This window comes from Microcebus murinus, chromosome 28, assembly GCF_040939455.1.
Source record: "Microcebus murinus isolate Inina chromosome 28, M.murinus_Inina_mat1.0, whole genome shotgun sequence".
In the NCBI taxonomy this organism is placed as follows: domain Eukaryota; kingdom Metazoa; phylum Chordata; class Mammalia; order Primates; family Cheirogaleidae; genus Microcebus; species Microcebus murinus.
Window position 1 is genome coordinate 5,125,621 of NC_134131.1, and position 25,631 is coordinate 5,151,251.

A 25,631-nucleotide genomic window follows, 5' to 3' on the forward strand; every position below is an offset into this window, starting at 1 on the left:
GCTTTCCTACTCTAACAATCTCTGCAAGATTTGCTGGTTTGGAAGGACAGCCCTGACATTAACTCTCTCCTCCTTATGTCAACTTGTCAAAGCAGTGGTTGTCTCAGTTTAGAAATACAGGGCCAGATGTCATCAAAATTACATAATAATAGCACAACTTATCTCAACTTTTTAGGCTGTTAAGTGTAAGGCATCCAAGTTCAAGGGAGAATATTAAAAAAAAAAAAAAATCCCATCTATACAGTAAGTAGAAAAGTAGAGAGGTTAAGAAGCTTAAGAGGCATGGAAAAAAGCTCTTTGAAACAGCTACAATCTAAACCTGGATTTTCTAAAAGCCCATAAGCATCAAAAACTTCCTAATTTTGTGAGTAAAATTTTCATTCTACCATTCCATCTTAAGAATATAGCATGAGGCCAGTCATGGTGGCCCACACCTATAGTCCCAGCTACTCAGAAGGCTCAGACAGGAGGACTGCTTGAGCCCAGGAGTTCAAGGCTGCAATGAGCTATGATCATGCCACTGCACTCCAGTGCAATGTCTTAAAAAAAAAAAAGTATATTCAATGCCCAATTAAAAATTTTTTGTTATTTTAATTTAATTATATTTCATTTTTCTAACAGATACCATTTGATATTAAGAGTTCTAATTCTTTAAAATTAGTTTAGTTTCAAAGTAGAAAAACTAAAACTGCATGATGTCAGAAAGAAGAAATACAAGCATATTGGAAGAAGGTAACTAGACACCTCAAATGGTTCATAAAAGGAAAAAACAAACCCAATCCTACCCCTTATTCGTTTCTTTTGGTGATCTGAAATACTGATAAGTGTGTCAAGGTGAAAGAATAAAACCAAACCCTTTTAAAATCCTCACTGTAATTAAGTATATCTGCTTATTGCTAAATAATCTGCATACTGGTAGAACTGAGTTATGTTCTTCACATTTTAATCAATAAATAGTAAATATAACTTAGTAAAAATGACTAGATATCTATATCTATATGCTAGTTTAATTTATATGAAAAGTTACATGCAAATCTTAACTATGAAATTAAGATCTTAGAATTCTGGTCCCCAATTCTAAAAGGCCAAGGAAAGATCATTAAAAAGCTACACGTAAGTAGTCTTAATGCAGTTCTTAGCTATTTTCTCCGCAAAGTAAAATACAACCATTACAAATGTTCTACTGTAGACCAGTAGTGCATCCCAGAGTCTGTCTGCTTCTGGTATCACTTCTTAGCTGTTTGGTACTTGGGTACTTAGTCTGAATCTATTTCTACATGGACAAATGGAGAGGGATTTTTTAAGAACTGCTGCCAGAATTAAATGAGACAATAAACATATAAGTATGTTATACATAAAGGGAAGGAAGACATCAAATCATATGGGGTCAAAGGTCCTGGGACCCCCTTTACTGGCCCCCCCCACTACATGTGACGCATCTGCCCACGTATTTATTTCTTCCTCCTCTACACGCTGCGAGTGCTCTGGTTCAGACCAAGTTGCCTGTCCCCAAACCAAATAGGGTCCAGGCAAGAATGAGAGTGTCCTCTCTTCTCCGTGCCTCTAGCCTTGTCCCCTTCAATGACTCTACGATGAGTGTTACTGCTAGATGAATCTGATGTCATCAGCCCATCACAGGCCCCACACCGAACTCTTCAGTGGTTCTTACGGCCCAATTTCTTTAGGAAGCCAGTGTAGATTCTTTGACCCTGTCTCAACACAACATTCCCACCTTTATCCCACCATCCCCCCTCACACCCCAGGCTGCCAGACAAACTAGAGGACCTGCCATTTCATGGGCATGGAACCCATTTATTTTCCTCTCCCTGGTTTATTTTTTTTCCCCTTCTATTTTCTCAAGGAATAACTGCCCTCCACATTTTCTTTTCTAAATCCTACACATTCTTTAAGTGATGACTGTCACTGTACCTCACTCATTAGGCATACGCTGTTTGCTTCTTCCTTGTCAACCCCTTTCCTCCCCCTACTAATAAGCACCCTAGCAAGGTCAGAGTGAAGTGTGATACTGGAGTTACTGAAATCCTCTGACTCATCCCTCCACCCTGACCAGGCCCTGGCTGACCACAGTAATGATACAAAGTAGCTGAAAGAGACGTAATGGATTTGCTTTCTTAAAAAGGCTTTCTGGAGTTAGCGACATTAGACAACGCAGGACATCTTCTACCTCCTTCCCCTGACCTAACCTTGGAACCTAAACAGGGCTGCTTTGGTCTCAAGGTGGGACTGAAGGAGCAGAGACCAGGCGCAAGCCCTCGCCACAGCTAGAAACTGGCAGGTCCAAGAGGGGTCCAAGGGGGTATGAGAAAGACAGCAGGCACTTAGCTTGCTTTAGAGCAAGACTGAAGACTAGGGGCCCTTCCAGATTGACTTGGACTCTCAGAAACGCTATGGCTCCTAACAGTGTTATTTAAAATCTTCTACTTCTTTGTTCAAATGTAGACTTTTGAAAATTTTAAAGATTACTTTCTACTTCTTTAAAAAAGTCCCCCAAACTGGCACAGTCACATGGCAACAGTAGGCTGCCATTATCTCTCCAGTTCACACAGCCTCATTATTCCCTATTTTCTTAAACCCTACCATCCCCATCCTTATTCATCTGCCCACTTGGCCAAGCAGGCATCTCAGTTGCTTCTCCTAGTGGAGGGGTTTACTTTAATGTGAACCAAACTAGATCAGACATAGCTCATCCTGTGGGGAGGAGAGAGAAAACAGCTGAAATGATCCACTTCAATGCTGGCCACTATTTGAGATGGAAGGCAGCCAAAGACCTTGGCTCACTACGAAAGGGCTCCCCTCCAACCTCTATGTACACACCGAAGGCAGAGGAGGTAAATTTTTTCTGTAAAGCAATAGAAAGTAAATATTTTGGCTTTGCGGGCCATATGATCTCTGTCGCAACTGCTCAATTCTGCCATTATAGCACAAAAGCTGCCACAGACAATATGTTAGTGAATGAGCATGACTGACTGTGTTCCAATAAAACTTTATTTATGGACACTAAAATTTGAATTTCATATAATTTTCTTTTTTCGTTTTCTTTTCTTTTTTTTTTTTTTTTAGAGACAGGGTCTTTCTATGCTGCCTAGGCTGGTCTCAAACTCTTGGGTTCAAAATATCCTCCCACCTCAGCCTCCCAAAGTGCTGGGATTACAGGTGTGAGTGACCTCACCCAGCCCATATAATTTCCATGTGTCAAAAAATACTATCTTCCTTTTAGTATTTTTGCAACCATTAAAACCTATAAAAAGCATTCTTAGCTCATGGGCTGTACAAGATGGATTTGGCCTGCAGGTGGCCATTAAGGTATTTTCTTAAAGGAGCCTCTCCTCTGTATCTTATCTTATAAACACTTATATTTTGTATCTTATCTTTTGTCCTATCATTCCTGTTAACTCCTTAAGAACAAACACCAAGTCATAAATATCCTTGTAACTCTTCACTAATTCTGTTATAATGCCTCGCACAAAAGAATGGGTTTGATTCATATCTGTTGAATACATAAATGTCTGGCACTTGGTATTTTTCAATATTAGCTTCTTAAAGAAACTCTAAATTACATAAATATACAGTCATGCATTGCTTAACAATGAGGATATGTTCTCCGAAATGGGTCTTTAGGCAATTTTATCATTGTGCAAACACCATAGAGTGTACTTACACAAGCCTACATGGTACGGGCTACTACCCACCTGGGTTATACGGGATACTTTGTTGTTGCTAGTCTACAAACCTGTACAGCACGTGACTGGACTGAATCCTGTAGGCAACTGTAACCCAATGCTAAGCATTTGTGTATTTAAACATCTCTCAACATATAAAAGGTTGGACAGCACAATGGCTCATGTCTATAATCCCAGCACTTTGGGAGGCCAAGACAGGAGGATTGCTTGAGGCCATGATTTTGAGACTAGCCTGGGCAAGAAAGTTGGACCTTATCTGTATATTAAAATATATTTTTTAAATATATAAAAAATTTTTTAAAAAGAAAGGGTATAGTAAAAATGTAGTATTATAATCTTATGGGACCACTATCACATATGTGGTCCATCACTGACCAAAACATCGTTATGTTGTGACTATAATTCTTACATGTTTCCCAGATAGAATAAATATTACTCAATTTATTTCATCTAGGTCTCAATATTAACATACAACAGGACCTTGATTCATTAGGATCAAATAAACTGTTTTCTCTTTGTTCCCCCAAATTTGTCTTAAATATATGCAATTTTCTGCCTTTATCCTCTTACTAACAGAAAGTAGATTTAAAGTTACTTTCATAAAAATTCAGATCCATAAAAATAACCTCAAAACTGACTTTAAATGTATCTAAAGAGGCACTAATTATAGAAGTCTTTTTTAAAACTATACATTCAAACCATGTAACTAACCTACAGTGTTTTCTATATTGCTCAGCTCAGAAAATGCAGAAATTAACAAAACCTATCTTAAATAAATAGTACAAGAAATACAACGTAGCTTTAAGTTGTATGTAATATTTAAGAGATCATCTGGTTTTGAGCCATCATCCACCAGTAAGCATTTTTATATAATTCCAATTTTTTTATTTACTTTTTTTTTTTCTTTTTACATGTTCCTATGGATTCTGATATAATTCCAATTTTTAAAGAATATATTTTTAAATACTTTAAGTGATTTTTTTTAAAAAACAGAATAATCATAAGCTGTTAATCATTTCTGGCAACTAAGACAATTATTTGTAAACCAAATAGGAAATGCTGCCCCCTACAGTGTATTTTAAGAGAACAATGAATTTTTTTTACATAAATATAACCCAGAAATTATGTGATCAATCTAAACATTTTTAGTGGTTAATAATATTTAGTGATTAACAGAAGCATTAGAGGGAAAGGGATTCTACAAATATGACTGGACTTTGATTTCTTTCCTTTAAGGTTTATGCTCATATATAATACCCTTCTATACCATGAGGGTGTGTGTGTGTGTGTGTGTGTGTGTGTGTGTATACACACCCACAAATGCTCTGAGGATAAATAATATATATGACTGGAACGAATGTGCCCATTAGGAGACTGGGAACATAGACTTGCACTTTAAGAACAGAGAAGGCTAAAGGAATTTTCTTTGCTGCCCAGAATGAGAATCCAGAGGGAGCAAGGCCTAGGACTGTTCTACTTTCCCTTTCCAACATTCAGCGGCAATTCAGGATGTCCAGGAATAACTCCTGCTGTCCTCTAAAGTTCTCTCCTTTGTTGGATTAGTTGGTATGTAAATGGTCAGCAAAAACAGGTGAAACGCTATTTCAATATTCGACTTTAATTCCATGCTATTTAAACTTCCTGAGAGCACTGCGATTGTTCCATTCCTAAAAACATTTATTGCTACAGGGAATTAAGTAGGAAATAAAAAGTTCAACAACAATTTAGAATATGAGGGGGAAAAAACAGAAAGAATTACCATCTCCTAAGTATGGAGCAGGGAATTAAGTGAGAATATTTAAGAAGTAGAGATATAAATTTTAGTGACCTGTTAACTCAGATAGGAAAGTAACTAGTTTAAGAGGTGTGGGGGCAAATCTGAGGATCAGATAGCATACCAACTTCCCACCACTTGGTCCTAACAAATTTTCATTGAGGAAACTATGCTATTCCATGAACTTTCCCATGCTGTTCACTCACGATGTTTAGAACATTTCCCTTCCTCCTTCTGTGTCCAAACAGTACCCATCTTTCAAGTCCTAAATCAAATCTCATGGCCATCGTGAAGCTTTCCATGAACCCTAGTGAACTGTCTTCTCTTTCTTTTTCGAACTACTTAATCTACATTTCTTCTAAGGTACTTACCACTGTCTGCTATTTATTATTATTTTATTTTATATTTTATTTTATTTTATTTTTATTTTATTTTAGAGATGGGATCTTACTGTTGCCCAGGCTGGTCTCGAACTCTGCACCTCAAGTAATCCCCGCACCTTGGCCTCCCAAAGTGCCAGGTTTATAGGCTCAAACCACTGTGCACAGCCTATCGTATGTTACCGGTGCGCCTTAGCTCTCCGCTAGTGCACAGGCTGCCCAATGCCATATGCACATCTCATTTGTCTTTCTACTGCTCTGCGTTGGTATTTACAGGGTGCTTTGCGCAGAATAGCTTCTGAGCAGGTATTCATTGAAAATATCTGTTGAATGAATCAATTAATAGCTGAACACATCAAGCAATTAAGAAGTACTTGAGAGTTGTAAGAAAATGATAGGAGCAGAGAATTGAAAGTCAAAAGGTAGAGACTTCCCTCTGGGGAAGGTTACATGTCTGAAGTGACTTAAACACTGGTCGGTTCCCTGGCTTTCTATTTTCACTTTCTGTATTTCTCTTTTGAGCTGCTTGTTTCAAATGCAATTTTTAAAGACCCTGGTGGCTGTGTAATTCTGTGCCCCTGAGCCCTTTGGATCTACTTTATCTCCAGGGCTCAGCTCAGCATCTTGCCAGGGCAGGCACTCAATAAATACTTGTGGAATAAACCTCAAAATCATTTCACATAATGTAAAGAGTAAAAATTTTTTATATGTCCAGAACTGGGAAGTCATAGAAATTAAATATAGATAAATGTCAGCATTGTAGTAATTCATCGTTTGGTTTTCAAGTTTTGCAGTATCTCCTCTACAATTCTATTTTTTAAAAGCATTTGTTAGAACTCACTCTGGAATAAACAGAATTTAAACATTAAAAAGAGATTCACCTTTAAGGTTTCCACAGAACTCAGAGTTCACACAATATACTTACCATACCTTAATTTCTTAAACATCCATTTTTCTTTAAAAAAAAAAAAAAAAAGATCAGCTCCAAGCCCTGTGCTTGGTGCCATAGCTCTTTTCTTTCTCATTGATTGTGTTATTTTATCTATGAAAGAGGTCAGTAAAGCAGTAATTTCTGAAAAATTGATTATCAAGCCTAGTTAATGACTGATATGTAAGGGCTATTAATTATCTGAAGTAAAACAGGCTTTTAATTGGTGACAATTAACTAGATTTCTGAAGTCTGCCAGGTAGCTACTATTCCTGGGACTTGAAATGTTACATTACATTTCAATGTGTACCTTAGCCTTAAAAACAAAACAGAACTAATTTTACATGTATTTTTATTAGCCAAAAAAAATTTAAATGACAACTGTTCAAATAGGAATTATGCTTTCCACAAAATGGTGGATAAGTTTAAATCTGAAACATAGTAATGCAGTGGTTAAGAGCTCAGGCTTTAGCATGGGCACAGTGGCTTATACCTATAATCCTAGCACTCTGGGAGGCTTAGGTGGGAAGACCGCTTGAGGTCAGGAGTTTGAGAGCAGCCTGAGCAAGAGTAAGACCCCATCTCTACTAAAAATAGAAAGAAATCAGCTGAACAACTAAAAATATATAGAAAAAATTAGCCAGGCATGGTGGCACGTGCCTGTAGTCCCAGCTACTCAGGAGGCTGAGGCAGGAGGATTGCCTGAGCCCAGGAGTTTGAGGTTGCTGTGAGCTAGGCTGACGCCACAGCACTCTAGCCCAGGCAACAGAGTGAGACTCTGTCTCAAAAAAAAAAAAAAAAGAGCTCATTCTTACAAAAAAAACAAAAACAGCCCTTTTATGACAGAAAATCACAACATGTATAGAAACTGGGAGGGTAATAACACAAATCCCACGTACCCATCACCCCAACCTGGTTTCAGCTGCGCCCTACCCACTTTCCCACAACCCACTCTGGACTATTTGGCAGCAAATTCCAAGCTTCATATAATTTCATTTATAACTAGTTCGATATGTATAAGGGCACACACAGACTATGAGTTACATAGCCCTGGAGTCAAATCCAGGTCACCAGCTGCATGACCCTGGGCTACTGACTTAAACTTCTTCAATTGAGCCTATCTTCTCTCTGCAAAATGGGGACAGTAGTCCCTGCTTCACGAGACTGTAACATGAATGAAGCGAGATGAGGCATCTGAAGAACGGAGCCTAGTGCTGGCACACAGGAAGTTGCTGCTCTATGGCAGCTGTGGTCATTATTACTGTACTAGCATATTAAGACAGAACTCTTTCTGACATTTCCAACGAAGCTCAAAAAAATAAAACAGGTATCAAATATGCCCATATTTTAAAAAGAGATGCTAGCCTCCATGTTGAACTTGTAGACAAGGGAATTAAAAATGACTTGTAGTTCATTAGTTTAATATTCCCTCCAGGAGCTTAAGGATAAAAAAGGTCCATAAAAATCTCTTTGGATAAAGTTGGTGGAGTGCTGTGGAATTTCCTACCACCCTCCATGGGTCAGGGAGGAGGTGCCTTTCTGTCACCTTAAACCAAGAGGAAGAGGGTTTTACAAGAGGCCCTTAAGAGAATACAACCTGCTTGCCCTGGAAATGGAAATTCGTAGAGCACAAAGACTGGTGTGTGACCCTCAGCAAGAAGCAGGAAAGAGCAGCCCGTGATGACTGAGTAGAGGCAAGCGCCACGTCCCCCCCGGAGCTGGGGAAGCGAATGCTTCCTCTTCTCATGAAGTTCAAAGTAGACATTTCAAGTACTGAAATTAAACCCCTCTCGTGACTAGAAGTGGTCAGAGAATTCTTATGTAATCTAAAGTGACAGAAAAAGTGATAGAGTACATATTACAGAAGACATATATATGATATGACACATACAGGATATACATTCCATCTAAAAAGAGAAGAGAAAAAGAACCTACGAAATGAGCTCAAAGGAGGAACTGGATAGAAAAATGAAGCTGTTTCTCTTCCACCCCGTCATGTTCGGCCCTTCCAATACAAGCAGAGTGAGGAATACCTTACACAGGTTAAAAAGATGTAGATATTAGTACAAATAGCAAACTGTATGCTGCTTTTTATACCTTTTACTTTTATTTTCTATTGACTAACAGCAGCTAAGTGATACTTCCATGAAGTATTCTACTCATTCTTCCCAAAAGAATAAAGCAAGGAGGAGGCAATAAAAGTTGCTGAAGAGACAGAGGGGAAAATGGGAGAGTCAAGCGCCCCAAGGTGCCTGATCCAGGGACAGCAACTCCTGGAGCAAGGGCCTTTGTTAAGCACTGAAAACAGTACTTAAGCAGGCAAAGCAGGATTTCCTGCCCTTAAGCAGTTTGGATTAAGCACAACAGCAACCCAGAGAGATAAACACACAGACTTCAGGAGGAGGGGAGGGAACTGGAGATGTAATACAAAACGGAAAAGGGCCAAAGGCCTAGTAAAGAATCCCTGTAAGGGTTACTGTGAAGTCAGATAAAGCAAATTCATGGCTTTTTGAGAACTCAGATCTTAGTCAATCAGTTATAATGAAATATCCTGCAGATTCCTGAAGCTTTCCTACATTGGTTTTGGAAGCTCATTCCATTTAAGATCAATCTTTCTTTGGGAGGGAAAGAGCTATTTATTACTTTCAACTATGGAAGCACTATACTGACCTTTATAATACAAAGTGTGAGCACTGTGTCCGCATCTTGAATTATAAGTAGGCAGGAATTCATTCTTGGAAAACATTAAATGCCAAACCAGAGCTACCTCCACTTAAATTACGAGGTGTCCAAACAAATGAGCCTCTTCAGTAGCAATAATGGCATCCCTATGCCATCCACCTGTACAAATATGGGTTTCGATCCTCACCAGGGCTTGTCAGTCCCATAGCTCATGGCACGAATTCTAGACAATCCAGCCCCCTGTTTCAGCACTAACTAGCCACAACCCAAATTAGTCACAGAACACATGGTATATGGTGTACAGAGGGTTCAGATTCACTTTTAGCAGAGAGGCCTCCGTTACTTCAAGTTTTCTGTTGCTGTCATAACACAGCTGATAAGACTATTCTTGTCAGAGTGATAATGAATAAAAGCTAAGTCTCCATTTCAATTCTGACCTACTAAAACTTTTTGAGTAATTGATTACAATGTAAGCCAAGGCAATCAAACTTATTTTTGGTTATGCAATCACAGAACTGATTACTTTTCAAATAAAAATCCAGAGAACTAGACTACTTCCCAGAATACAAAGTAACAAGTAGTAATTTGTATGTGTGAGAGAGTAAGAGTGAAAGAGAGGGAGTATGTGAGTAAACACACACATGGGGGCTTTGCCACGGTTTTCCATCTAAGCCATGATGTAAAAGGATAATCACGAACTGCACTCTCAGTTTTCAAGTCCATGAATAATGCCCAGATAACCTACCATGACTTTAAAAAAGACATGCATTGTGACGTAATAACTCAAGGTCAACACCACTCATTTATAGATTGATTTTTCAAGGTAATTTTAGCAATTCAAGAAATGTCTCAGATGGAAGGCAACAAAAAATAACACGGGGGAAAAACAAAGCAGTTTGTAAGTTAAAGAAGATGGATTTCTCAATGATAGTAGCTCTTTTAGCCTACAATCAACAATCCTGCAAAATCAAATACAGCTAGTCTAAACCACTATATGAATAAAAAGCCATCTTTCATTTAACTAGAATTCATTTTTACAATTATTGTCTACTTTAAAAGAATCTACTTCAAACATGACTTTTCCGCCACGGGGCAAGAAGAACACAGGTTACACAGAAGGCAAACTGCACCTCCAAGTGGGAGTGATTCTCTCCTTTAAGCTCCTGAGGTCACTGAGATATAGGTACAAGAACTTCCTTTCTTTCTCCTTATTCTGAAGTGACTGAAAACTAAGCTCCCAGAAACTCTTTCAACTAAGGGCAAAGGAATGATGAGACTCCCCAGAGGGAGCATATAAGAAATGACCATAAAGTACTAAGAGTGACTTTTAAATAAATGTGCTAGAACTAATATATACAAATAGATGTTGCCCTCTTCAAAGTCATTATCTTGGAAATTAAACTTGTTTTAACGCTGCTGTTATGGGCGCTTCAGAATTTGTTTCAGAGCCTGGAATTTTCCACATCCTTAAAGCTAACAAGTATATGTCTTTTCAGGCTGAATTTAGCACTAGACAAAAGTCCTCAGAGGAGTTGTGCTTTTCATTGAAAAACCCTTCTTGATATCCCAAATCTAGGTTATGTGTTCTCTCCTAAATTTGGAATTGCTTACTTACATATCATCTGTCTCTCTGATAAAACTGTAAACTCCATCAGAGCAAGGAACTTGCTTATCTTCTTTATTAGTATACCCACAGTCCTACCACGGAGCCTACAAAATCACAGGCATCCAAGAAATACTGGATTATGCAATCTACTGTGATGTAAAATGGTCTGAAATGCTGGGTGTACCTTTTCTGTTTACCCTCCCTCCTCCTCTGAGAAAGAGTATCACGCCTCTGTGTGATTATATATCTATATAGAAGGCCTATTACTTTAAAAGTGGTTGGATTAGACAATTTATTTGTAAATAGAAAAAATATGGCATAGAGTTGGAATTTATACATAGAAAAAAAGCAAACATTGTGATATCTTCACAGACCAAAAACTTACAACTGTTTATTCCCAAATTTGCAAGCACAATAATATCTTACCTAGTTGCAATATCTTTATAGTGTCTTTGTAGGCCTTCATTGCCAGCTTGAAATGGCGATAAAGTGGGTAGCACAAAACTCTTCTTCCAAAAGATACCATGATCTCATGAACATTACTCCAAGTCTGTGAAGTGTGATTTTAATAAGCAATCATTTCCATAAAATGTTATGCAAAGAAAAGCACACCATGAAATAGAAAACTTTTCCAATTAAAAAATTAAAAACTATAAATTTGGATCACCATAAAGCCAAGTAGGAGAAATATAAAACCATGAAATTATTTTTTTTGTATACCTTACAATAAAATATTTAACTGCAGTCTTTGTAATTTCTCATTGCTATAGCAACATATCGCAAATGCTCCTTTACAATCACATATATAGCAGGAAAGTTTTTAAAAGTCTGAAGAATTACGAATAAGAATCTAAAACACATGACATTTACAAAATACAGGTACACATAAAAGACATTTTAAAATAATACATGTTTCATGTTTTTGTCTTTTGGGGTCATTCAAGATGGCACAGATCAAGGATGTAGAAGTCTTTAATGAAGTATGTTCAGTCTCCTTTTTATTTTTTTTGCTTTAGGCATGAGTAATACGAGATATTTAGTTGACTAATTTGCTTTCACTCATCAAAGAGAAAACACTGCAGTACTGATTTCTAGAAAAAAGTTGTTTATCTTCAATGGTGTCAAATATCATTCAGGTTTATCTTCCATGGTATCAAATTATCTCAAAAACAAAACTTTCAAAATAAAGTCACAAATAGGTGAATTTTCATGGATATTTTCATAATTATACTACTAAATTATCTAGTCACCAAATACTTTCAATTTATTAATAAACACAATTATTACAAAAAACAATTCCTCTATTAGATGCTGCTCGGGACAGTATGAGGAACTTAAATGACTCCTGGAGAGCAGCATTCTCCATCTTTTACATGCACACGAATCACCTGAGGACCTGGCTACACATTTTGATTCTGATTCAGGGGGTCTGGGCTGGGACTCAGATTGTCTTCCTAAAAAGCTCCCAGCTAAAGCTGCTGGTCAAGCTGTTGGTCCAGGAACCACTCTTGTAAGATTCTCTGATAAAGTAAATGTTTCAGCTCTTGTTTAAATATTACTTATTATTTGAACAAAGTGATGCCATGAAACAATCTTGATTTCACAACTTAAAAAATACTATTACATAGTTGTCTTAACTGATGATACAATTATCAAAAATTTAAATGATACTATTTAAAAAACTTCTACCTTTAATTATTGTTTTGATGTACAACAGTTTGTTCAAAATTAGTAAATTTAAAGATATTATCTTTTGAAATTTTTGGTGGGACCTGCACAACTATTTTTTACAAGAAAATGGATATAAACACAATTATTACTATACTAAAAGAGTTATCCAATTTAACCACACTAATTGTAGGACCCAGGACAAGTTATCTAAGCTGTATGATCTAAGTTTCCTCTCCTGTAAAACCATCAAGACTTAGCATAGGCCAGGCACGGTGGCTCACCCCTGTAATCCTAGCACTCTGGGAGGCCAAGGCCAGTGGATTGATCAAGGTCAGGAGTTCGAGACCAGCCTGGGCAAGAGCAAGACCCTGTCTCTACTAAAAATAGACAGAAATTATCTGATCTGGACACTTAAAATATATATATATAGAAAAGATTAGCCGGGCATGGTGGCGCATGCCTGTAGTCCCAGCTACTTGGGAGGCTGAGGCAGGAGGATTGCTTGAGCCTAGGAGTTTGAGGTTGTTGTGAGCTAGGCTGATGCCACGGCACTCACCTAGCCTGGGCAACAAAGCGAGACTCTGTCTCAAAAAAAAAATAACAAAATAAAATAAAATAAAATAAAAAGACTTAGCACAGACCCTGGTGGTCAATTATCACCTAGGTTTGCTTCCCAACTTTGAGCTCTTGGCCCCAATACATGCCATCTTACACACACACCTCCAACTCTACCCCAGATTCTCCCCCAGAAAACCATGTCCCCATTCTTTCTCCAAAGTGTGTTTCCCTCCCCCAACTTCCAAAACACCTGGCTTCATTATCAGAATTTCATTAAAAAGATGGAAAACAAACTTGTATAATAAAAGTTTCCACTTTAAAAAATTCAAGGAATTGCCTAAATTATCCAAAATGAAGTAATGACAACAGAAAAATAACTTTCTGAGCAATAAATGCTAAACAATTGCAACTGGAAATCATACCTCAAACCAGCACAGTGTTGAACTCAGTTTCCTGATATTCCATGCAGATTCAACCTTTATTTATTTTGAAGAAAAGAAGACCATCACATAGAGGTAAGGTCATTTAACAATAGACCAATACATACATTTATTCAACCAGTAATGAGTAGTACTGACATATGTAAGAAGTATTCATGACTATAATAAAATAATTGTTGTAATCCTAGCACTCTGGGAGGCCGAGGTGGGCAGATCGCTCAAGGTCAGGAGTTTGAAACCAGCCTGAGCAAGAGCGAGATCCCGTCTCTACTATAAATAGAAAGAAATTAATTGGCCAACTAATATATATAGAAAAAATGAGCCGGGCATGGTGGTGCATGCCTGTAGTCCTAGCTACTCAGGAGGCTGAGGCGGGAGGATCGCTTGAGCCCAGGAGTTTAAGGTTGCTGTGAGCTAGGCTGACGCCACAGCACTGACTTTAGCCTTTTAACAAAGCGAGACTCTGTCTCAAAAAAAAATAAAAATAAAATAAAAAAATAATTGTTTTACTGATGCAGAAACTATCAAACGGAAGTTTCTGTTTACTTTGCTTGGGATTTTATAAAATAAAACTTTTCTACTGGTAACAGTATCAGAACACAACAAATAAGCAAGGGCTTTGAAACAAAAAACTAAAGTCAAGTGATGCCTGCTCACTTTCTGTCCTTCTCAACTAAACTAAGTTCCTTGCCTCCCAAACATTCTATAAATGACGTAGCAAAGGAATCGAAGATAATGTTGAAAATGATGTCTGTGGCACTTAAAAAGCTGCTAGAGGAACTTGACCTTTCAGAGAATGCTTGTGAGAATATGCACATTCTAGATAAGATCTCAAGGTTGCAGGACTTTGTGATTTCAAATATAAGGAAACAAGAATAAAAATGGTAAATTTTATCAAGTATATATATTAATAACTAAACACCCTCACTCATCTTTTCAAGAGTCAATAATATGAAGCACTTTTTTGTCAAAGAAAACATTTTCTCCAAATACAGTGTCTTTTACAAGGTGAGAGGAAACAAAAAGTATTTTCCCATATAGCATATCTTTGATACAATCCATAATATTCATTTTGGAGGCAAATTCAAACCACAGAACCACCTTAGAAATTTTCAGAATCATGAGAACAAAAAGAAAAATTGGCACATACCAAATTCTAACTCTAATACTAAGCTAGTGCTATGATGTTAAGAAAAGATTAAATAGCATATCCATTATGACCCAATGTAAATACACACATGTGCAAAATGAAAGCAGATTGGGAAGAGATACATCACCTTTTAACAGTGGTTATTTTTGATGGCTGAAAACTACAGAAAATCTTAATTATTTTCTTCATGTGTGTATTTTCCTTTATATTATGATTTATTATGTAATTCAAAAAACGAAAGCACATACTCAGGTCAAAAATAACCCTTTGAACAAGGACGATTATAAACAGCTGTAGGGCCATACTAACTAGAAAAACATTTTTTGGTTTTCCAGCCTTTTTAATATACAATCAGTGATACAGGTGAGCAAGAAGGTTAGCTTATTTACAAAATCAAATATGGTTTAAGAAAAGATATGGTGGCCAGGCACGGTGGCTCATGCCTGTAATCTCAGCACTCTGGGAGGCTGAGGCGGGAGGATGGCTCAAGGTCAGAAGTTCGAAACCAGCCTGAAACTGACTCAAAAAAAAAAAAGTAGAGATATGGTAAAGTCTGTATTATTTTTTAAAAGGTCATTTCAGGCTGGGCGCGGTGGCTCATACTTGTGATTCCAGCACTCTGGGAGGCTGAGGTGGGAAGATGGTTTGAGGTCAGGAGTTCGAGAGCAGCCTGAGCAAGAAGAGTAAGACCCCATCTCTACTAAAAATATAAAGAAGTTGGCTGAACAACTAAAAATATATAGAAAAAATTAGCCGGGCATGGTGGCGCATGCCTGTAGTCCCAGCCACTTGGGAGGCCGGGGCAGGAGGATCGCTTGAGCCCAGAAGTTTGAGGTTGCTGTGAGCGAGGCTGACACCACGGCACTCTAGCCCAGGCAACAGAGTGAGACTGTGTCTCAAAAAAAAAAAAAAAGAGAGAGAGAGAGAGAAAAGAAAAAGACCAAGTAAGCACTAGCTTACATGTTGGTACCCACCACCACCACACACGTGCACTTCTGCCTGGGTGTCCCCTAAATAACCACGACAGGTTCTGCTCTAGACAGGAGAGCTGACGCCGTAACACAGTTTAATCTACGCCGACACTCACAGACGCACGTGCACTTACATTCCTCTCTCCTTCAGTGACACGAGTCTCGTAGCAATATGCCAGAAGGATATCAATCAAACCGTAGTACACCTGACTCCGGGCTTCCTTGTCCAGCAGATAAGATTTATTGACAAATTTTCGTAGCTGATATTTCTCTTCTTCAGAAAAAGACACTAGAAGAAAGTGTGTTTAAAAATGAGATGTTTCGTTCAGTTTTGTAAAATCCCTAATGTGGAAGACTTGTCAAAAATTAGAATTTTGATTACTGAAACTGAAATAAAAGTTATTTCTACTTAACTCTGGATATCAAAATAACTTTTTAAGTAGACTTCACAATTTTATTAAGGACTGTGCATTTGCTCAAACCGTAGTAGAACTAAATAAAGAAGAAATTTTTAAGTATTCCTTATTAGAATAGCTCCCCCTCAATACCTTTTTGCTATACTGTTCTATATTTAAGGCCTCTAAATGCTAGAGTTACTGACTTTAAAATTAAGATAATACATTTCAACAACAAAAAACGTATAACTAAAGCACTCTGAGCATACTCATTATGCATTTTGAAAGTTTTATACTAAGAAATAGAAATATTCCCAGATATTAATCAATTTTAAGGGCAAAGTATTTATTTTTTAATATTTTCTACCCTTATAAGTCAAGTTCTACATATGACCATATCACACATACTAGCCTTGGGGGAAGAGAATGTTTCTTTTCAACACAGATCCTTTTTCCTATTCTTCTTTCGCTTGGCAGCCTCTCTCCACCCGAATCTTCATCAAAAGTTTCCCCCACATTAAAAATCTATTATATATCATTTCATCATTTTCTCTGCACTCATGCAGTCATATACAGACACACAAACATATATACTAGGGAGTTCATACCTCCTACCTCCTGCGAAGAATTGGGTCATTTTCTCTATCTAGCCCTTCTCACGCGACAATACCTCTAGCAAATCCCTCCAAGTCAACTGGCGCGTAGCTAATTTTTATAAAGGAGTATAATATTCCAAGAGGTACCATGCTCTGTCCAACCACTCCCCCTACTGATAGGCATTCACTTTGCTTCTAGTTTTCTGCCACTGCTAATAAGGCTACAATAAATATCCTTGTCACATGCCCTTGGATATTGGAGGCTTTGTTTCCATAAAGTAGATTCTCAAGAGGAGATTTATTGGGTCAAAAACTGTATGCGTTATGTTAATAGAAAGGTACTGTACTTAAAGGCTACCATAATTCTCTTTTCTAACAGTTAGAGATAGAAGTTCCTCTTCCTACACGTATTATACTTCCCACCTCTTCCTGGTAAGAAATGTAATTGCTTTTTCCCAATTGTTCCCAGTTTAATGAATATAAAATGACTATGGTAGGCAGAATTCTAAAATGATCCTCAGTGGGTCACATCACTGTGTGGCGATGGAGCTTGTGATTTGTTTCTGTCTAGTAGAACATGGCAAAGGTGATGGGACAGTCACTCCCATGATCACATTCCATTATTAGCAGACTGCAGCCAGGGAGTTGTCTGGTTTGGAAGAAATAAGATGCCATGAGGTGAGGTGACAGGGCCTGTGAGAAGGCAGGGACCTGTGGCATCCTCTAAGATTTGAGAGTGGCCCCGAGCTGACAGCAACAAGGTGAGGGCCTCAGTTCTACAGAGGCAAGTAATGTATTTCTGCCGCAATCATATCAGCTTGGAAGAGGACCCTGAGCTCCAGAAAGGAACAAAGCCACCAACATCTATAAAAAAATAATAATTTTTCAAAATGGACATCTTTGTCTATAGCCTTGCAAGCCCGTAGGCATCAGACCCAGCTAAACCAGGCCCAACTCCTGACTCATAGAAACTGTGAGACCACAAACATATGTTGTGTGAAGGTCGTGGTTACTTCTTCATGCAGCAAGAAAAAACTAACGTGATGACATATCATTGCTGCTCCATTTAGTATGTCTCTAATTGCTAAACTTGGAGTATTATTTCATAGTTTTGTAGGCAATCTGGATTTGCTCTCCTGTAAATTATCCATTTGAATGTGTTTTGCCCAATTTTTTCTATTGGATGGCTTGTCTTGTCAAATTAAGAACTTTGTATATCGTCTCTCCAAATCTACCGTATCTCTATTGACTTTGGTCATGGTGCCCTTTGCCACTGAAGCATTTGTTATGTAGCCAAACAGGTCCATTTTTTTTCTAACAGATTCTGGATCTACACCCTTAATTTCCTCAACCCTTGAATTACACATGAAGTCTCTTTAAGATTAAATTACCATTTACTAAATGGAAGTCAATCATCATAAAGGTCTTCATCCTTATCACCTTCACTGAGTAGGCTGAGGAAGAGGAGGGGTTGGGCTTGTTGTCTATGAGGTGGCCGAGGAAGAAGAAAACCCATGTATATACGTGGACCTCAGACAGTTCAAATGTGTGCTGTTCAAGGGTCAACTGTATTTAACTAAAAATTTATTTAATTTATTAATAAGACATAAACTGGGTGTTGACTGCCCCATTAAAGGACTCAACCTGAAGATCCCTTAATTTAAATAAAAGCTCTCAGTTCACTTAAATTCCCAATTTAAGGAAACTGCAAGAAGGAACACACACACTGCGTGAAGAAAGTATACCTGACAGAGTATTATATTTTAAGACCTCTCATATTTAGCAAGAAGGTTTGAGACAGTACTCCCTTAGGTACAGTTTTTGAGATGTTCATTAATTTAACTAATAGGAAAGTGCCAGGTGTTCACAATGGTTTCTCACTAGAGAAAAGTCTTTATTTCCTCCTAGCTGACTAATAAAGACCTCTGCTTCCACATAATTCTGGATCACAACAAAGTAAGCATGCCCAGAACCATCTAACACATCAACTCTTCTACACGTTCACACCTTCATTCTTGAGTAATCATACCTGTACATTTAACTGTACTGTTTAACGATTTGTAAAGGTTGAACCAGGCACCATAAGTTCTGATGTTATACTACCCACATGTAAGTGCTTCTACATATTCTAAGTCATTTTCAATAACTGTGTACATAAAAAAGTCTACTTGAATGTACTCTTCTGAATTCTTGGATGCTAGGTCCTGCCGGCCTTTCTCTAAAACAGTGCTACTTTTTGGGGGTCACTTTTAAATTCCATTTTGGCTTACTCGGTTCATTAATAATAACAAACACATTTAAATTCTGAAACTCAAGCAAAGAAACCAGAGAAGATAAATAACAATAACAACGAACCAGGAAATCACTAGAGTAACCAAAAGTCAGAGCTCCCTAAGGCCTTTTTTATTAGAGCTGTAAATCATATCCCCCAAAGGGGAACTCGGGGAGGTTTGCACACAGTCAGGTCTAACCTAGCAGCAGTACTGGAATAACCACAGATGCGGTGCCAACAACACTTGGATGGTTGCCACCACGAGTAACATTTGTCAAGCATTTGTATGACTTAGCTACACTACAAAGCAGCTTTGCTATATAGTTCACAACATTTCAGTTAATTATACTTCTAAAAATAATCTCCAGTGAAACAAAAGCCAGCAGAAAGCACAATACGTTTGGGGAAGAAACTTGGTGCCCTAAGATAGACATAAATGGCCCGGGACCACCTCCCAACATCAAAAACCCCACCAATATATTTGAGGACTGCAAAAGGACTCCCATCAAAATGGACAGATGTCAGTAAGGTAGTCATTTTTTCTCTGGAACATTTTTTAAATTTTGTTACTTTTAAATCCTCCCTTCTTCTCTGAATCCCCCTCCCAAATATCCCAGTCTTGCCTGGGTCAACAATTAAATCATCCACAATCTGGCTCCTCTCAGAGTAATGCACATCTGTCTATTGCATTGTACGCTTATTGGAAACAGATCAAGGGAACCAGAAGAAAACGTGCTGCATTCAAACCTTCAGCCCGCATGGGCAGCCCTGCAGAGCTACAACTTTCAAAACTGACACTGACAGTTATCTCCACAAACACTGAAGGGCTCACTGGTGCCAAACAGGATGTCCCTGCTAGGAAGTTCATCGACTATAAATGTTATGTGGTGTCATAACAAGCAATAACGTGCCAAGACTCTCGAGCTGAGATTAACCACTGACAGACAACATGGGAGATGCGGTGAGTCCATCCTCACGAAACCAGAGCTCGGGGGACGCACAGCATTTAGCACTTCCATTTACAAGCCTCTGGGGAGAAAAATCTAGATCATTATGAAGCTGAAGAAAAGTCTCACTGTTGTAACTCAGGATTCTGATGAAAATGACAAGAATCACAGCCAAGGCAAAGACAGGGAGCGAAGTTCACCATCTAAGGTTGATCTGGAATTCAAAACAAGGCAGGTTCCTAGTCTAAGAGGAAGGACGAATCAAAGGTACACTGCTCACCTGCACTGTTATAGCTGCCTGGCAACATCTGATGAGAGAGCATTAAAGAGACAAGAGCCCACTGCTATGACACCAAGAGGAAGAAGGCCGGAGAGGCAAAGAACAAAGAGGAAGAGAGAAGGAAAAGAGGCAGCAGCAGCATCGTGTACCATGGATAAATAGAAAACTTAAAAGTTTATTTCTTTTTCCCCTATTTGATCCTGGTTCAACACACTTGAATTGGTACACCCAATTCTGGGTGTCTCAAATATAAGAACCCGGGGAGGGAGGGAGGGAGGGAGGGAGGGAGGGAGGGAGGGAGAAAGAGAGAGAGAGAGAGAGAGAGAGAGAGAGAGAGAGAGAGAGAGAGAGAGAGAGAGAGAGAGAGAGAGAGACCTCCTTAACAAAGAACTTTCCCTTAAAGCTTCGTAAATGTACAAAAATTATAATTTCACAGAGAAGCCATTCAATTCCTGGCACCCCTACCACTGATTTTACTCTATAATCATAATTTCTAACATTTACAATATGCTAATAATTTTAAACACATTGTCTCATTCAATCCTCACAAAGGCTCTGAGGTAGGTACAGGATGTCCACAGCCACCTGAAGTCGCACAGTCACGCTGCTAGCAAGTGGTGGAGCAAGGAGTCAAAGCCCGAGCCCTCGTTGAGCTCACACCTATACTTAAGCTAATGCTTGGCATAGTAGAACAGGCACTTTCTGTTCAACACAGCTCGAGTTCTTCTACCTTAGATCACACGCCCTTGCTATTTTTAAAGGTGATTTTTAGAATGAATCACCATAATGGCTTAGCAGACTATGACTGCTCCCAGACACACCAGCCTGGCTATAAGCCATGGGTCAGACGAAGGGTCAGGAGGGGAAGTGGTTAAAAGGATGGACTGGCTTCATCTCCTGTTAAAATTACACAGAGAAAACTAACTCAGAGCATTGCTGACACAGAAAACTGGACTGAGAACAAGCTACAATTTATCAAAGGAGAGCAAGATAGAATTTAAAGGTAATGCCTTTGATTTTTAGGGCAACTAGCTCACCCTGGTGGACAGAACACTCAACTTCCAACCACCAATTTTCTCCCACTCCACTTCATTAAAATACTATGATAAAACTGGGGAAACTGATTCAGAGCAGTCGATATCCCTGATGATTTAAGTTTGAGCAAACTTTCTGAGCAGATCTACATAGTATAGAGATAGTATATACGGTATAGACTGTGTTAGCAACACTATACCTGAAAATTTGTCTGTATAATATGGAAAGTCTCTGAAAACTTCTTAAACTCAAGTCAAATATAAAACCCTGGATTTGTTGAAAACAACAATAAGTGTAACAGAAGTCATTATAAGTAAGTTTCTGTTATGTAATAGAGCCAATCCATTTTCTAAAAGATTACAGTAGCAATATTTTGATCTGGTAGAAATCACCTAAACCTAACAAAACCTAACCACAAAGATATTTATTACAATATTTACTTATTCGATAAATATTTATTGAGTACCTTCATATAACAGACACCACACTAAACACTGAAAAAATAGCAGATAACAAGCTATTGCATTGCTAGGCAGAGAACTAAAAGACCGCGATACAATATAGACCTTGTTGCTACTTCAGATTTAATGGTCAAAGAAGGCCACTGTATTATTTGCAATAGCAGAAAACTGCAAACAATCCAAATGTCCATCAACAGTAAACAGCCCAAATGTCCATCAATCATGATAAAAATACACAAAAGGACAGTAGGCAGTCAATGAAAAGCTTCAGATAGAACTATAAGTGCCGATATGGAAGATCTGCAACATATACTACCAGTTGAAAAAAGCAAGGTAAGAACAGGATATACATGAGTCTATGTGTATAAATTTCTTAAAACAAATATTTAGATGTGGGAATATATATTTTTAAAATACCTCAAAATTGTTAACAGTGATTACTTTTAGGAAGAGGAACTTAGGGTAGGAAGAGTCCATATTCCATTTACTTTTTTTTTTCTACTTAATGTACAGACCTAGAGCATGACATATCATGACATATCACATTTAATATTCTTCAGAATATACATATATGTCTGTATTCCTTTCATTTAAACATTGAAATTTTATTTTTAACATATAAATAAAAGCCAAACCAGTATGACAGAAAACTTAGGCTTTCTATTCTTGATTTATCTAACACTGTTATAATTCTAATCTACAGAGTTAATATACGCCAACCTGGCACTTAGGGAATGTGGTAATAACATGCCCTTCTAAGAAAGAATTCTTTGTGGATAACATTTGGCTTAATGTTAATTACGGCACAGCCATCTCTTGTGGCTCATAAAACTCCCCAGCTCAGCTTTCACTGGAAAAAGTTGGCCCATCTGCTATCTGTAAGGTACAAATATGAGAACAACTATTCCCATTTCTTCACAAAAACACTTGTGAAAAAATTGGGCAGAGCATATCAAATTCATTCAACACAGAAAGGGAATGAGAATTGGGTCTTTTCCTACCATGATTAATACTCAAATGTCCCCAACACAGAGGAATGGTCATTCCTCTCAAGCAGATTATTCAGAAAGTACAAATGTCCTGTGTGTTACCATCCCTAAATTTACATACATACGTTCATCAATTAATTTAATAAATTTAAAAGAACTCCAAAGATCCTAAAGGAAAATATACTTCAAAAAAAATTTCCAACACAAATAAGTTTGATTATTCAGTGGTATTTTCCATTCAGGGGTGAAGATGTCATTTCTAAAACTAGCAATCCAAAATCATATTTTCATATTATGAGGCAATTATAATTATAAGCTTAAGAAAAGGGAAAGCAGTAAACTTGGCGTACCATGAGATTTTAAAATGAAACAAATGAGCCTACTTTTAAGTTTCTTACCTAACACAGCATGATCTTCTTGCTCTTGATCCTTTTCCAAAAGGGCTATCATTTTTGAATATGTGTCAGTCCACCAAGGATTATACTTCAAAATCTGTTCAACTGCCTCATCTTCAAAAAAGTCAGCTCTGGGAAAAAAACAATATTAAATGGGCATGTTACATAGGATTAGGCTGGTTTTCATTTTTTAAAATTGTTTCTTAACTCATCATATTTGCACTAGAAATACAGATTGTTAATTCAAAGTGCATTTCAAGGAAAGACTGAACACTATATTTACTTTCTTTCCGGTTACCAATCACCATAAAACAAAAAGCAAGCATCTCATTAAAGGGATATTTGACATTTCAGATCTCTTTAAATAGAAGGTACACAGAAGACCAGTACTTCCCTGAACTCCCATCTCATATTCAGTGGTGTGGGAAGAAGCAAATCTGAACACACACTGGACTGAAACCCAGCACTTGTGCTAGCTTTGCAAGGACCACAGATTTTGTAAGATCATAATAAAGAAAAGAATTTTCAATTTCACAAGCAAAGAAAAACAGATGAGTAGGAAATTCAGGATACTATACCTCCACAAAGAGGCTACACAAATACGTACACACACACACACACACACACACACACACACACACACACACCATTTTTAGCGTGTGCACACGTTTTCTACTAAGATGCAATCTATTTTACTTAGCTATTCTAATCTTAACAGTTCTTTGATTTTAAACTATTGAAAAAGATAAAAGCAGCTATTGTAGAGAACAGAAAACTAAATTTCCCCACACCTACTTTCTCCACTTTAACTAGAAAAATAACAGCTACATTCAAAATACACCTCTCACTTTTGGAGGTGACTTATTCAGAAATGATACTATCTTGCATTCAAAGTTGTGAATAGGTAATTCTTGGGAAAAGCATGACAAAGTATAACTCATGGTGAAAATTTCATTTATACTTCAGTTAACTAGAAACTCAAAGAATTGGCTGCTTTGATAAATTGAATTTTCTAGCTGTTTTATGACCTTAGATACTTTTTTCCTTTCCACTGAGATACTGAAATCTTTTAAAAATTAGGAAGATTGCAGATAACTCACTGAGTTCTTTGCATGTTCCAGGCACTGCACTAAGAGCTTTGCATCCATGATTTCCCTGAATCCTCATATCACCACAATGGGCAGGGAGTACCAGTAATATCCTCATTTTACGTGGGTGGAAACTGAGGCTCAGAAAAGTTGTGTATTTAGGTGAAGCTCAGAGTACCAGTAAGAAGTATGGCCAGGATATGGACCCACTCAAGTCTTATTCCAGAATCCAAACTCTTAACCAACATAAATATTTCCTTTTTATGCACGAGGAAGTAAGTACATACTGGACAAAACTGTACAGCTCGTTGAAATGGGAATTCTCAGTAACTGTTTTTGCCAGGTGTACAAGGTATATAAGACTAGGACAAAGTACGTGCTTCATAAACCAATCCTGCTAAGTCTATTTTCTTACTCGCTCCTTCTCCTTAACGTGACAGAAAATTCTTTTGAATTGAGGTTCTACTACAGACTCATCCACAAATCAGAATGTGAGCTTTTTCCTAGGAAATGAATTTCAAAAAGGATGAAGCAACAGGAGTAAATGGCTAAAATGGTGAATAAATCATTCATTCAACAAAAAGTACTGACTGTGTGCCATGTGCCAACCTCCATGTTAGACACCAGGGTTCCAGTGCTGACAGGACACAGACAGTCCTGGTCCTCACACAACTTACAGTCCCATGGGAGAGTCAAGCAATTATTGATACAACACACCATAACGCTATGACATGACAGAACAAGATTCTAGGGCAAAATAAAATTAGGATGACAGGCAAGGACTCTGGAGGAAATAATATCTAAATGAACAACTGAATGATAATTAACAGTTAACCAGATTAAGAGGGGTGGCAGAGGGTAGTCTGGGCTGAAATGATAGTTGACAAAGGCTAGGAAACAAGAAGGCACATTGAAGGAGGGGTAAAAAAGTTGAAAAGAAGCTAAAAATAATATGTTGTAGTGACAATAACCTTGTCAGCCATGTTAAAAAAAAAACCTGGAGGATTTTTATCCCAAAGAACAATGAGACACTTAAAAGCTTTTACATAGGGGAAGGACATCAGTGTGTTTTAGAAATATCACTCTTACTGCAGTCTGGAAACTGATTTAAAGGGACAAACCTGAAGGAGAAATGACAGTGGCCTAGAATGAGATGGCAGTGGACATGGAGCAGAGGGGATGGATCTGGCCTACAGACTGGAGATAGAACCCACAGGCTACAGAGGTTGAGGAACTAGAGGACTCAAGGGCGATGCCCAGAATCCTGGCCTCGACAACTCGTGGACAACAGTGCCCTTCGTTGACATAGGGG

At 37.9% G+C, this 25,631-nt stretch overlaps 1 protein-coding gene across 1 annotated transcript in view; it reads right to left on the minus strand.

Moving 5' to 3' along the window:
• Positions 1-25,631, minus strand: part of SHQ1 (SHQ1, H/ACA ribonucleoprotein assembly factor) — a 96,997-nt gene that overhangs the window by 52,054 nt on the left and 19,312 nt on the right. The window contains exons 6-9 of the mRNA XM_012787411.3: positions 23,235-23,362; positions 15,996-16,150; positions 13,723-13,776; positions 11,498-11,621 (exon numbers count right to left, since the gene is read on the minus strand). Of these exons, the coding sequence (XP_012642865.2) occupies positions 11,498-11,621; positions 13,723-13,776; positions 15,996-16,150; positions 23,235-23,362 (461 nt within the window). The remainder of the gene's footprint in view (positions 1-11,497; positions 11,622-13,722; positions 13,777-15,995; positions 16,151-23,234; positions 23,363-25,631) is intronic.